General features: G+C 41.0%; 1 protein-coding gene across 1 annotated transcript in view; it reads right to left on the bottom strand.

The window, feature by feature from the left end:
* b3glcta (beta 3-glucosyltransferase a) overlaps positions 1 to 13188 on the bottom strand; it is a 133311-nt gene that overhangs the window by 47975 nt on the left and 72148 nt on the right. Inside the window, exon 4 of the mRNA XM_063016791.1 lies at positions 7188 to 7297. Coding sequence (XP_062872861.1) covers positions 7188 to 7297 — 110 coding nt within the window. The remainder of the gene's footprint in view (positions 1 to 7187; positions 7298 to 13188) is intronic.

The raw sequence follows: 13188 nt of genomic DNA, 5'->3' as shown, positions 1-13188 counted from the left end.
TATTATTACGAGCCTTTATAAACTGGACTCATTGGCTTTATGAAAAAATATTTCCATCCAGCAGTTTGTGTGTCATTTCCAATTATAAATTGTGAATCCGCCATTGCTTGCACAACCCAGATCTGATCAAGGAGAACCGGATCACCACACGCCCCCTCAGACACGTATCCAACCTGCAGCCGCTTCTTATCACCTGCTAGTGTTGTGTTCCCACACAGAAACACAGAGCCGTATCGCGCATGGAGAGCCATGCTAAGCTCCATGTGACCCCCCCCCCCCCCCCATCAGGTAGGCACCTGGAGATGTTCCGTAGATCACATCAAAGCAAAATACTTTTATGTATATAGCACCTTTCATACACTGTGTTTATTTAAAGTGCTTTACAAATTGGTAATCACATACACCGACTAGGCATAACATTATGACCACTGACAGGTGAAGTGAATAACACTGATTATCTCTTCATCACAGCACCTGTTAGTGGGTGGGATATATTAGGCAGCAAGTGAACATTTTATCCTCAAAGTTGATGTTAGAAACAGGAAAATGGGTTTAACAAGGGACAAATTGTGACGGCTAGACGACTGGGTCAGAGCATCTCCAAAACTGCAGCTCTTGTGGGGTGTTCCCGGGCTGCAGTGGTCAGTACCTATCAAAAGTGGTCCAAGGAAGGAACAGTGGCAAACCGGCGACAGGGTCATGGGCGACCAAGGCTCATTGATGCACATGGGGAGCGAAGAAGTTAATGCTGGTTCTGATAGAAAGGTGTCAGATGCCTTGATGGGTCAGGGCTGTTTGGGCAGCAAAAGGAAGACCAAAACAATATTAGGAAGGTGGTCATGATGTTATACAAGTTTAAAAAGTTGTACGGGGCGGCACGGTGGCTCAGTGGGTAGCACTGTCGCCTCACAGCAAGAAGGTCCTGGGTTCGATCCCCAGGTGGGCCGGTCTAGGTCCTTTCTGTGTGGAGTTTGCATGTTCTCCCCGTGTCGGCGTGGGTTTCCTCCCACTGTCCAAAGACGTGCAAGTGAGGTGAATTGGAGACACTAAATTGTCCATGACTGTATTTGACATTAAACTTGTGGACCTTGCTGTGAGGCAACAGTGCTACCCACTCAGCCACCGTGCCGCCCTAATAAACAAATAAAAGTGTAAGTATAGTGTCATCACAGAATAAAAGTGAGCTGTGTTTTAGACCGAGCTTCTCAAGCAGGATGGTTTTTAGTCTGCATTTAAAAGCCGGGGCTCCTCTAATGTTCTCCACTACTGGTTCCATTTAAGCGACACAGTAGCTAAACGCTGCTTCTCCGTGCTTAGTCCTCACCTCATCAGCAGGAAGAGACCCCATCCGACCTTCCGTCCCTCAAACACAGCCAGGAGTGTTTTTGTGGACGCCTGGCCAAATTGGAAGCTCAGCTGAGAGAACTTTGCAGCGGTGTACGGGCACCCGAGTGCCACCCGAGCCCTCGTAACAATCAGCTTTTAATAACAAATGTCCTTCAAAGTGCTGCAAGTGAGCTGCAGTTTTACTACAGATCAACAGAACATGTAAACAAAACTTTGCACACAAAAACAGACCTTGACAGAACTGTAAATTCCCACAGACATACTCTAAAGTCTGGTGAGAAGCCTTCTCAAAAGAGTGGCAGATGTAATAGCTGAAAAGGTCACACAGAGGTCACTCTACTTTAATACCATGTGCTTTTGAAATCTGATGTCCAACAAGCTCACAACCGTTTAATGACCTCAATCGTAGAAACCTGCTTTAGAGGTCAGGACTTCATTCTCCAGGCTGATGCTGCCATCTAGTGGTCGCACACATTAACTGCACAAAACCCTCACCTCTATCTCATTGAACGCTATTGAGATGAATTGGAACATAGACTGCACGCAGACATCCACGCCCGATGACACAGTTCGAAATCTTGTAAGAAGCAACATTTAGAAGGGGGGCACTACATTAACACCCCTGGTTTTGGGGATGAGCCTCATAATGAGCTCATGCTCAGGTGTCCATATACTTTTTACCCCATAGTTTACTCCTATAAGCTAGGAGAACCCAAACGTGCTTTGTATATTCTAAATAAGGCACGCTTTGTCATGTTTGACACGATATGACCAAAAGTATTTGGACACGTGACATGCTTCATATCCCATTTCATAAAACAGAGTGACCTCTATGTGGCATTTTGAGCTATAACAGGAGCCACTCTTATGAGAAGGTACAGTATGTCTGTGGGAATTTGTGCCTGTTCAATCAAAAGAACATTTGTATGGCTTGGTCAAGAAAGCCTCAGTTGATGTTCCAGTTCATTCCAGAGCTGTTGAGTGAGGCTGAGGTCAGGACCGAGCGTTTCTTCATGTCTTTATAAAGCTCGCTTTGTGCACAGGGGCACAGTCATGCTGGAAAAGGAAAGAGCCTTCCCTAAACTGTTGCTGCAAAGTTGGAAGCATGTTATTTCCTTTATATAATTGATTTATTAGGGCGGCACGGTGGCTCGGTGGGTAGCACTGTCGCCTCGCAGCAAGAAGGTCCTTTCTGTGTGGAGTTTGCATGTTCTCCCCGTGTCTGCCCTGCAATGGACTGGCACCCAGTGCCTTGCAACCATCGAAAAGCTGGGATAGGCTCCTGCACCACCCCTCCCCCGTGAGTGAGTAATTAATTTATTAAACCTGGTAGCAACTGTTGTAGTTGAAACAGATAAATGTAATAATAACAAGGTGTGTCCCAATACTTTTGCCCATATAGTGTAATTAGTAAACAGTTCTAATTTTAGATTCCATTAAAGCTTGACCACACGCTTCCTCTAGACGTCGTGTTAGCATAAACACTATCGATTTTACCCCATTAAGCAGCACTTGATGGCAACTCAGCATGTCCTTGCATATTACCCAGCAAGCTCTGCTGGAGGCGGCCGAGCTCCCTCAGCGCTCATTAGACTCAAAACAAAACAATGCCTCCAATCAGACGACAGAGCCGACAGCGGCAAATAACCGAGCCGGCAGGTGGCTGAGAGATCAGAATACGTCACTGTTATGTAACTTCATCACATATGACACAAAGAACACAGTAGATCCAGTTTCTATAAAACAGAAACAGTGTAAAGTGGAACCCTGCTGTCACAGACACCTGAACATGAAGGAAAGACACTGTGGATGTCAGAAGATGTAAGATCTGACTCATACAGGTCCAGAAAAAGCTTTCTGAGGAGGAATTGAGCGCCAGGTGATTCACAGCTCAGCTCATGACAGGTTTAGGGCTACAGATCAGACCGAGGTTGCTCAGGACTGAAGATCCAGAAGTCACATGTGAAATGGTTGTAAATAAAAAGAAAAAAAAGAAAAAGGTAATGGCTTTACAATTCCCTTAAAATTTCTAGGGTAAAAAGTCCTTGGTCCTTTCTGGGTATCACTGATACGTGATGCTCTTCTGATGATGGGTAACATAGCAGACTTAGAAGGTAACTGTAGCTTGAAAGGACAATGGCTTTGTTCAGAATTACCTACTACATACTGTATACTAAATACTACACATACAACACCCAGTCCATACTATATACTGCATACTACACTCAGTACATACTGCATACTACACATACAACACCCAGTATATACTGTATACTGCATACTACGCTCAGTATATACTGTATACTGCATACTACGCTCAGTATATACTGTATACTGCATACTACACCCTGTACATACTGTATAATGCATACTACACATACTACACCCAGTACATACTGTATACTGCACCCAATACATACTCTATACTGCATATTACACATACTAAACCCAGTACACACTGTATACTGCATACTACACTCAGTACATACTGTATACTGCATACTACACCCAGTACATACTGTATAATGCATACTACACATACTACACCCAGTACATACTGTATACTGCACCTAATACATACTGTATACTGCATATTACACATACTAAACCCAGTACACACTGTATACTGCACTCAGCATATACTGCATACTACACTTAGTATATACTGTATACTGCACTCAGTATATACTGCATACTACACTCAGTATATACTGCATACCAGTGGCGGCTGCTGGTCTTTCAAAGAGGGGAAGCTCATTGTCGGTTTACATCATAAAATTTGTCAATGTATTTATATATGAATTCTACCCTCTGTTCCTTTTTAAGAAAATGGCCTAAAATGGGTTGCAGTTTGTCTTCTGACTTCACTCGCAAAATCCGCGATGGGACTGAAGCGCTCAGTGATAGCTGTCAATCAAAACGGGATTCAGCCTTTTGACTGATCCTCCAATCATCTTGCAGAAGCTCAGCGTCCAGACCCGCCCACAGCTCCATTCACCCCCAGAGACGCTCGGCTTCTGCGGGCATAAATGCATTGACGCTCCGGGAATGTATGAGAAGTTCGAGTCAGTCGATTTGTGATAAGTAGCTGATTCTGAACGAACTCGTCTTCAAGATGAACGTGTTCTAACGCATTTGTAGTCAATAAAATGTTACACAACTGTACATATTTGACCATTTAATTTTTGACATTTTAGGGGAAGCTGAGCTTCCCTTGCAGTCTTAGAGAAATCGCCACTGCTGCATACTACACTCAGTATATACTGTATACTGCATACTACACCCAGTACATACTGTACTGTATAATGCATACTACACATACTACACTCAGTATATACTGTATACTGCATACTACACTCAGGGTATGTTTACTGTACTTAGTACATACTGAATACTGCATACTACACCCAGTACATACTGTATAATGCATACTACACATACTAAACCCAGTACATACTGTATACTGCATACTACACATACTAAACCCAGTACATACTGTATACTGCACTCAGCATATACTGCATACTACACTTAGTATATACTGTATACTGCACTCAGTATATACTGCATACTACACTCAGGACATACTGTATACTGTACTTAGTACATACTGAATACTGCATACTACACCCAGTACATACTGTATAATGCATACTACACATACTACACCCAGTACATACTGTATACTGCACCCATTACATACTGTATACTGCATATTACACATACTAAACCCAGTATATACTGCATACTACACTTAGTATATACTGTATACTGCATACTGCACTCAGTATATACTGTATACTGCATACTACACTCAGGACATACTGTATACTGTACTTAGTACATACTGAATACTACATACTACTTTCAGTACATACTGCATACTACACTCAGTACATACTGTACACTGCATACTGATCTCAGTACATACTGTATACTGCATACTACACTTAATACATACTGTATACTGCATACTACAGTCAGTGAGTACTGCATACTGCACTTACTATACACTGTAAACGGAATACTCCACTCAGTCCATACTGTATACTACATACTGGACTCACTATATACAGTATACTGCACTCAGTATGTCCTGAATACTGCACTCACTATAAACTGCACTTAGTATATACTGTAAACTTCACACAGTATATACTGCATACTGCACTCACTATATACTGTATACTAACATCTCTCTGCTTTTTTATTTGTGGGTCTTTGTAACACTGCTGTGGTTGCTTTTGTTACAGCCTACAGTGGGGCCAAAAAGTATTTAGTCAGCCACTGATTGTGCAGGTTCTCCTACTTAGAAAGATGAGAGAGGTCTGTAATTTTCATCATAGCTACACTTCAACTATGAGAGACAAAATGAGAAAAAAAAATCCAGGAAATCACATTGTAGGATTTTTAAAGAATTTATTTGTAAATTATGGTGGAAAATAAGTATTTGGTCAATAACAAAAGTTCAACTCAATACTTTGTAACATAACCTTTGTCGGCAATGACAGAGGTCAAACGTTTCCTGTAAGTCTTCACCAGGTTTGCACACACTGTAGCTGGTATTTTGGCCCATTCCTCCATGCAGATCTCCTCTAGAGCAGTGATGTTTTGGGGATGTCGCTGGGCAACACGGACTCCACAAATTTTTTATGGGGTTGAGGTCTGGAGACTGGCTAGGCCACTCCAGGACCTTGAAATGCTTTTTACGGAGCCACTCCTTCGTTGCCCGAGCGGTGTGTTTGGGATCATTGTCATGCTGGAAGACCCAGCCACGTTCCATCTTCAATGCTCTCACTGATGGAAGGAGGTTTTGGCTTAAAATCTCACGATACATGGCCCCATTCATTCTTCCCTTAACACGGATCAGTCGTCCTGTCCCCTTTGCAGAAAAACAGCCCCAAAGCATGATGTTTCCACCCCCATGCTTCACAGTAGGTATGGTGTTCTTGGGTTTTTCTTCTTCCCCCAAACACGACGAGTTGAGTTTTCACCAAAAAGTTCAATTTTGATTTCATCTGACCACATGATATTCTCCCAATCCTCTTCTGGATCATCCATATGCTCTCTGGCAAACATCAGACGGGCCTGGACATGTACTGGCTTAAGCAGGGGGACACACCTGGCACTGCAGGATTTGAGTCCCTCTCGGCGTAGTGTGTATACTGATTGTTACTTTGGTCCCAGCTCTCTGCAGGTCATTCATCAGGTCCCTCCGTGTAGTTCTGGGATATTTTGCTCACCGTTCTCATGATCACTTTGACCCCACGGGATCGAGGGAGATTATCAATGGTCTTGTATGTCTTCCATTTTCTTACAATTGCTCCCACAGTTGATTTATTCACACCAACCTGCTTGCCTATTGTAGATTTACTCTTCCCAGCCTGGTGCAGGTCTACAATTTTCTTCCTGGTGTCCTTCGACAACTCTTTGGTCTTGGCCATGGTTGACTGTTTGAGGCTGTGGACAGGTGTCTTTTATACAGATAACGATGTCAAACAGGTGCCATTAATACAGGTAACGAGTGGAGGACAGAAGAGCTTCTTAAAGAAGAAGTTACAGGTCTGTGAGAGCCAGAAATCTTGCTTGTTTGTTATTGACCAAATACTTATTGTCCACCATAATTTACAAATAAATTCTTTAAAAATCCTACAATGGGATTTCCTGGATTTTTTTTTCTCATTTTGTCTCTCATAGTTGAAGTGTACCTATGATGAAAATTACAGACCTCTCTCATCTTTCTAAGTAGGAGAACCTGCACAATCAGTGGCTGACTAAATACTTTTTGGCCCCACTGTATGTCACACTGAGCAGAAATCCCTGCAGTTAAGTCAGTGTACCTCTTGCAGTGATTGGCTCTGTGATAGAAGGTCCGCTCTGAGTCTCTCTGCTCGCTGAGCATGGTACGAGTTCTTCTGGCTCTGGATAATGAATACCACCTCCTTCAGACCTGCAAAGAGACAGATAATTGTTTGGTTAGATCTACGTTTGTGAACAGGTGTACAGCAGTATGCAAAGGTTACATACATAGGGCCAAAAGTATGTGGACACCTGACAATAAGCCATTATTGGCGGGCACAAATTCCCACAGATGTATTCCAAAGTTTAGCGGAAAGCCTTGGGAAAACTGGGTCCCTGTTTATTGTACCTGTATATCATGTGGACACACAAAACAGGGGTGGCAGTTCACACAATCCACAAAAGGTTCTGCGTACGTTTCCACTGCAGTTAAACCACAGGGAAATAAACTGAACACTCGTCCTCATCAGCAAGCAGAGATTTAACAAACTGCTGAGCGAGCACCTACAACACCTGCACGATTACAGCTGAATAACATCACCCAGGTCCAAACTTAATTCAGCCTCAAAGCTGACCGGCCAATCAATACTCTGGGTGACCTTAATTCTCCTCCTATTATACAGTGTGTTTGGATGCGTGTGTCAACAATACAGTTTACTAAAAATCCATTTACATCTGCTTACTATTCAACAAAATACAGTAATATAGTACAGTATTGTATCATTTAGACTTAAAGTAGGGTAGAGTGTAAACTTTTAAATGATTTTTGTATATTTGTACTGATTAAACCTGCATACTGTTCTCAACACATCATTACTATAGAATATATGTACTGTATATGTATATATGTGTATTTATAGCACGTATGTGGATGCAAGTTTTACAGTAATAAAGAAAAATAAACACAACACACCAGCTACATACTACAAAATGCAAAAACAAGGCTCATAACACTCACACTCACTTATATTTACATTTTCAGCATTTTCCAGAGCGACTTACAGAAGAGCCTCCACAGTAAACATTTCCTACTTTAGTTTAAGTAGACGACAGTCTAGGGATACGAATCTGCTGAAACCCAGTTAGAAATTTTTTTTTTAGGACATAAGAAATAATTAAGAGTGTTAGTAAGTACATGTTAGTTCTCGGGTTAAGTGCTTAACCCTCCTATTATGTTACGGGTCAATTTGACCCATTTCCACTCTGAAATACTGGGTACACTTTTGTTTTCTCTATGAAATTTCTCTATTAGTTTTTATTTAAAAAGTCAAAATCTAGGCGCCGTCGTGAGCGGCAGCCTCTCCATCCATCCATCCACCTATCCAACTATCTATCTATCCATCCATCCATCCATCCATCCACCTATCCACCTATCTATCTATCTATCTATCTATCTATCTATCTATCTATCTATCTATCCATCCATCCATCCATCCATCCATCCATCCATCCATCCATCCATCCATCCATCCATCCATCCATCCATCCATCCATCCATCCATCCATCCATCCATCCATCCAATTAGGGTCCTGAACTTGCATGCAAAGTTTGGTCACACTGATATGTTGTCTACACAGGTCTCTACAGTATTTGTGTTCCAAGACGATGTTTATTTTATGCTTTAATGTGCACAGATAGCTTAAAAAGTTACCAAGTCACCATGGTATTAACCGTATTTTTACAATGCTACAGTTCATTCATGTTTATTAAATAAGTGTTAAAAATTATATATACCATATCTTCTTATATTTCATGTCTGAATCTTCTGATAATTCTTAATAAATTTGCATGGTTGTGAGTGTATTTAAACTGACCAGTAACATTATGGATGTAATTATTTTTAACATAATAATAGAATAAATAAAATAAAGAAGTGTATAAATAAAGAATCATCTTTGGTGTCAGCAGGTTTGGGTGATACACAAGATGGCAGTGTCACACAAACCATCCCACTAATGTACCGAGAACTAAATGCAAAGAAAAAAAGCCTTTGTCGTTGTATATAAAAGTGAAATTTAATATAAATCACTATTTTAACATCATTAAGTGTAAATAAATGTGCTACGGTTTATTTAACAGGTTAAATAACAATAATTAGTAGATTTATAGACACTAAGATAAGATGAGATAGCCTTTTATTATCCCACAGGGAAAAATTTCAACGTTACCGAAGCTTTCAAGAATATAGATATAAAAGTGTTTATACATATATTAAAAAATAGAAATGTAAAGATATATAAAAAAATTAAAAAAATAAGTCTTAGCAAATATTGCACTGTTGCACTAACACACCAGAACAAAACTTTCCAGCTCAATTTAATAACTGAATGATTGAATTCATGAGTTTCAGCCACAATTATTGCTAACAGCTGTAATAAATTAGTTATATACAGGAAATTATAACTTATTATAGCCTCCAACTTTGCACAACAGTTTAGGGAAAGGCCATTTCCTGTTTCAGCTTGACTGTGCCCCTGTGGACAAAGCACCTGTCTGGGGACAATTTGTGGTACCAACTACAGTATACATTGTACTGACTTCAATGTGGAAGGTGTTTGCTGTGTCTCTGTAGCTTTTTTTCCAAGTGTTTTATAATAATTATGTCACTTAACTTTAGGCAGCTCATTCGCCTTCACCATAAGTGCTATTTGCTGTACAGAATTTAGCATTAGCAGCATTTAGCAGATGCTTTTAATCAAAGCAATTTACAGTTGTGACTGAATAGAATTTGAGCAACTGAGAATTAAAGGCCTTGCTCAGGGGCCCAACAGTGGAATGTTACTAGTCCAATACCTAGCTAGCATTACATTACATTACATTTTCAGCATTTAGCAGGTGCCTTTATTCAAAGCGACTTACATTACAGTTACAGTATACAGTCTGAGCAATTGAGGGTTAAGGGCCTTGCTCAAGGGCCCAACAGCAGCAACCTTGTAGTGGTGGGAATTGAACCAGCAACCTTCTGATTACTAGTCCAGTTCCTTAACCACTAGGCTACGGCTTGCCCACTGCCTAATATTTGTTTATTTGGAGTTTAACGTCATGTTTTACACTCTTTGGTTACATTAATGACAAACTGGTTACACAAGATTCATCAATTCACAAGGTTATATCGAACACAATCATGGACAATTTTGTATCTCCAATTCACCTCACTTGCACGTCTTTGGACTGTGGGAAACCGGAGCACCCGGAGGAAACCCACGCAGACACGGGGAGAACATGCAAACTCCACACAGAAAGGACCCGGACTGCCCCACCTGGGAATCAAACCCAGGACCTTCTTGCTTCCCACTTTAGCCACCATGCCACCCACTGCCTAATATACTGACGTAATGAATTATTTTTTCCCTTAAACAAGGTCATTAATATAATATAAAGTGGATCTGCCCTAAAAGTAAATTAAATAACAAAAACATGGTTGAATAGATTTCCCAGCAGCTAGTTGACGATTTAATGTTTTAATGCAACACATACTGTAAGGTTAAGACAAGGCTGTGTCCTAAATAGCAGAAAAATTGGGTAATCTTTTATATACAAGTAAAATGCACATACATGTTTATTGGATTCGCAAAAATACAAAACTGTAAGCTGAAAAGCTAAAACACCACACAGCGGTAAGATATCTTCACTGTGGGATACTTTGAGATGACAGTAATCACAATCTGGTGCAACATCACACAGAGGAAAATCCTTGACATTTCTCAACCATTACGCAGTCACTGTAACCTTTAACATGCTTAGTATTCAACACCCATACCATCATGGTCACGCATTAAAGGTGGACGCTGAGCTTCTGCAAGATGATTGGAGGATCAGTGGAAAGGCTGAATCCCGTTTTGACTGACAGCTACACCGTCACTTCTCAAACTCAAACTCAAAAGAAGCTTTATTGGCATGACAAATAGGGACATTCGTATTGCCAAAGCAATACACTTCATTAGTCACTTAATCACTAGGAGCTTCAGTCCCATCGCGGATTTTGCGAGTGAAGTCGAAAGACAAACTGCCACCCATTTCAGGCCATTTTCTTGTAAAAGGAACAGAGGGCAGAACTTATGTGTAAATAAATTGACAAATTTTATGATGCAAGCCGACAATGAGCTTCCCCTCTTTGAAAGACCAGCAGCCGCCACTGATCTCTAGTTGTGATAATGCTGTTTTTTCTGTGGTAAACAAAACTGAGTCACAATGTGTGTTTCTGTTCATGCTGATGATTTAAATAAGAAGCGTGTTTATTCAATCTCTTCGTCTGTTTGGGTCTCTCCGAGTGAACCAGCCTGCAACTGTAATGAGAATTTATTTTCCACTGCCCGGCCTGTATAAACAAATAAATTGCACTATATAAATAGAAGAGTAACACTGTGGAGAAACCTTTGTGCTCCACGATGAGTCTTTCACATCGATAAGCTGAGAAAGCTTACAATGATTTGCACAAGAGAACGACGGAGGTCTGTATTAGACCTTTTTAGATCCTGTCTGACTTTTTCTGCATGATTTCATCCTGCACCTTCACAATACTGCGTCTGTTTGTCCTGCAGAAAAAAATGATTATTGTAGATTATAGACTATTATAAAAGATGATGACCTCTGACTTCTGGTTTCATCATCACAGCAGGAAGACAAAACTAGTCTCCAATACAAGACAGTGCTTGTTTTTACCTGCACACACACACAGTAAATCTTATACATTTAACACTATTTTATACATGACAATTTCAAATTTCTCTCCAGACCACCAGGTGATAACCAAATGCCCTGTGATGGACTGGCGACCTGTCCAGGTTTTAACGTCATGTTTTACTCTTTGGTTACATTCATGACAAACATGGTAGTTACTCACTACACAAGATTCATCAGTTCACAAGGTTATATCAAGGCAAGGCAAGGCAAGGCGTGTCTTTGGACTGTGGAAGAAAACCGGAGCTCCCGGAGGAAACCCACACAGACACGGGAAGAACATGCAAACTCCATACAGAAAGGACCCAGACCGCCTCACCTGTAGATCAAACCCAGGACCTTCTTGCTGTGAGGCGACAGTGCTACCCACTGAGCCACAGTGCAGCTCTGTCCAAGTTGTTTCCTATTTTTTGCCCAATTAATCAGACCCACCACCACCCTGAATCGGATAAAGCTGTGGTAAAACAGACAATAAATAAATAAGTGAATAAAATATTTATTGTTTATGAATGATTGTGTGTATAAAGTAGTGATCGAGTTGCTCTTCCACTCATTCGACAGATTTCAGGCAGTCGTGCCCTGAAATATCGCACATCACACATTTTTTTGAGATCCTGCCATCACTAGTTAGAACGAGCATTACGAGCGCATTCAGTGTGCCAGTTTTAGGCCTGATTGCACTCCAAGGTTCTTCGACTTAATAAAATGTTGTTGGTTCGCTATTTGTGCCCACTGACAGTGAAGACAGTGAAGAAAGTAAAAGCAAAAACTGATTCCGTTCAGGAATGTTTTGCATCCACACTGGAGTCACAAAGCAAGTGTAAAGCCAGGATTAAATCTGATTCGGATCACCACCAGTACAGACTGGCACACTGGCACTGATGAAACTATTTCAAACCTTTCCATCACACACACTAACGCTAACTCTGCTTTCACGACAAATGTCAGCCGGTACTCAGAACATTTTTTACATAATGAGCACTTTCGCTGGCACGGGCACTGTGCCAACGCACCATTACACGTTTTAATTACCCACTTGAAGCTTTTGAGTGCAGAGACAGAAAAAACAGCAGCAGCCATCATGAAGTCGGCAACGTGCTTCATAAAGTCTGACGAAGCAGCGGGAGCTCCTAAAGTTAGTGGATTTTTTTTAAAGCCGGGCTGTGAAACGAGGCTCATTCTTCACAAAACAAACAGGCCGAGGAAAGCTGAAGGAGGACAGTCTGATAATCTGGAGTTCACAGTGAACTAGAAACAAGAGTGAAAGAGAAAAGGAGAGAAGAAGAAGAGGGACGAACAATTTCAATAGTAAATTTATTTCATTATGTAAGGATTCTGGATTTTTTATTTCCATATCAATG

The sequence above is a fragment of the Trichomycterus rosablanca genome, chromosome 20, assembly GCF_030014385.1.
Source record: "Trichomycterus rosablanca isolate fTriRos1 chromosome 20, fTriRos1.hap1, whole genome shotgun sequence".
NCBI classification, from domain to species: Eukaryota; Metazoa; Chordata; class Actinopteri; order Siluriformes; family Trichomycteridae; genus Trichomycterus; species Trichomycterus rosablanca.
The sequence above is the reverse complement of the archived record's forward strand: the minus strand, read 5'-3'. Positions and strand labels throughout refer to the sequence as shown.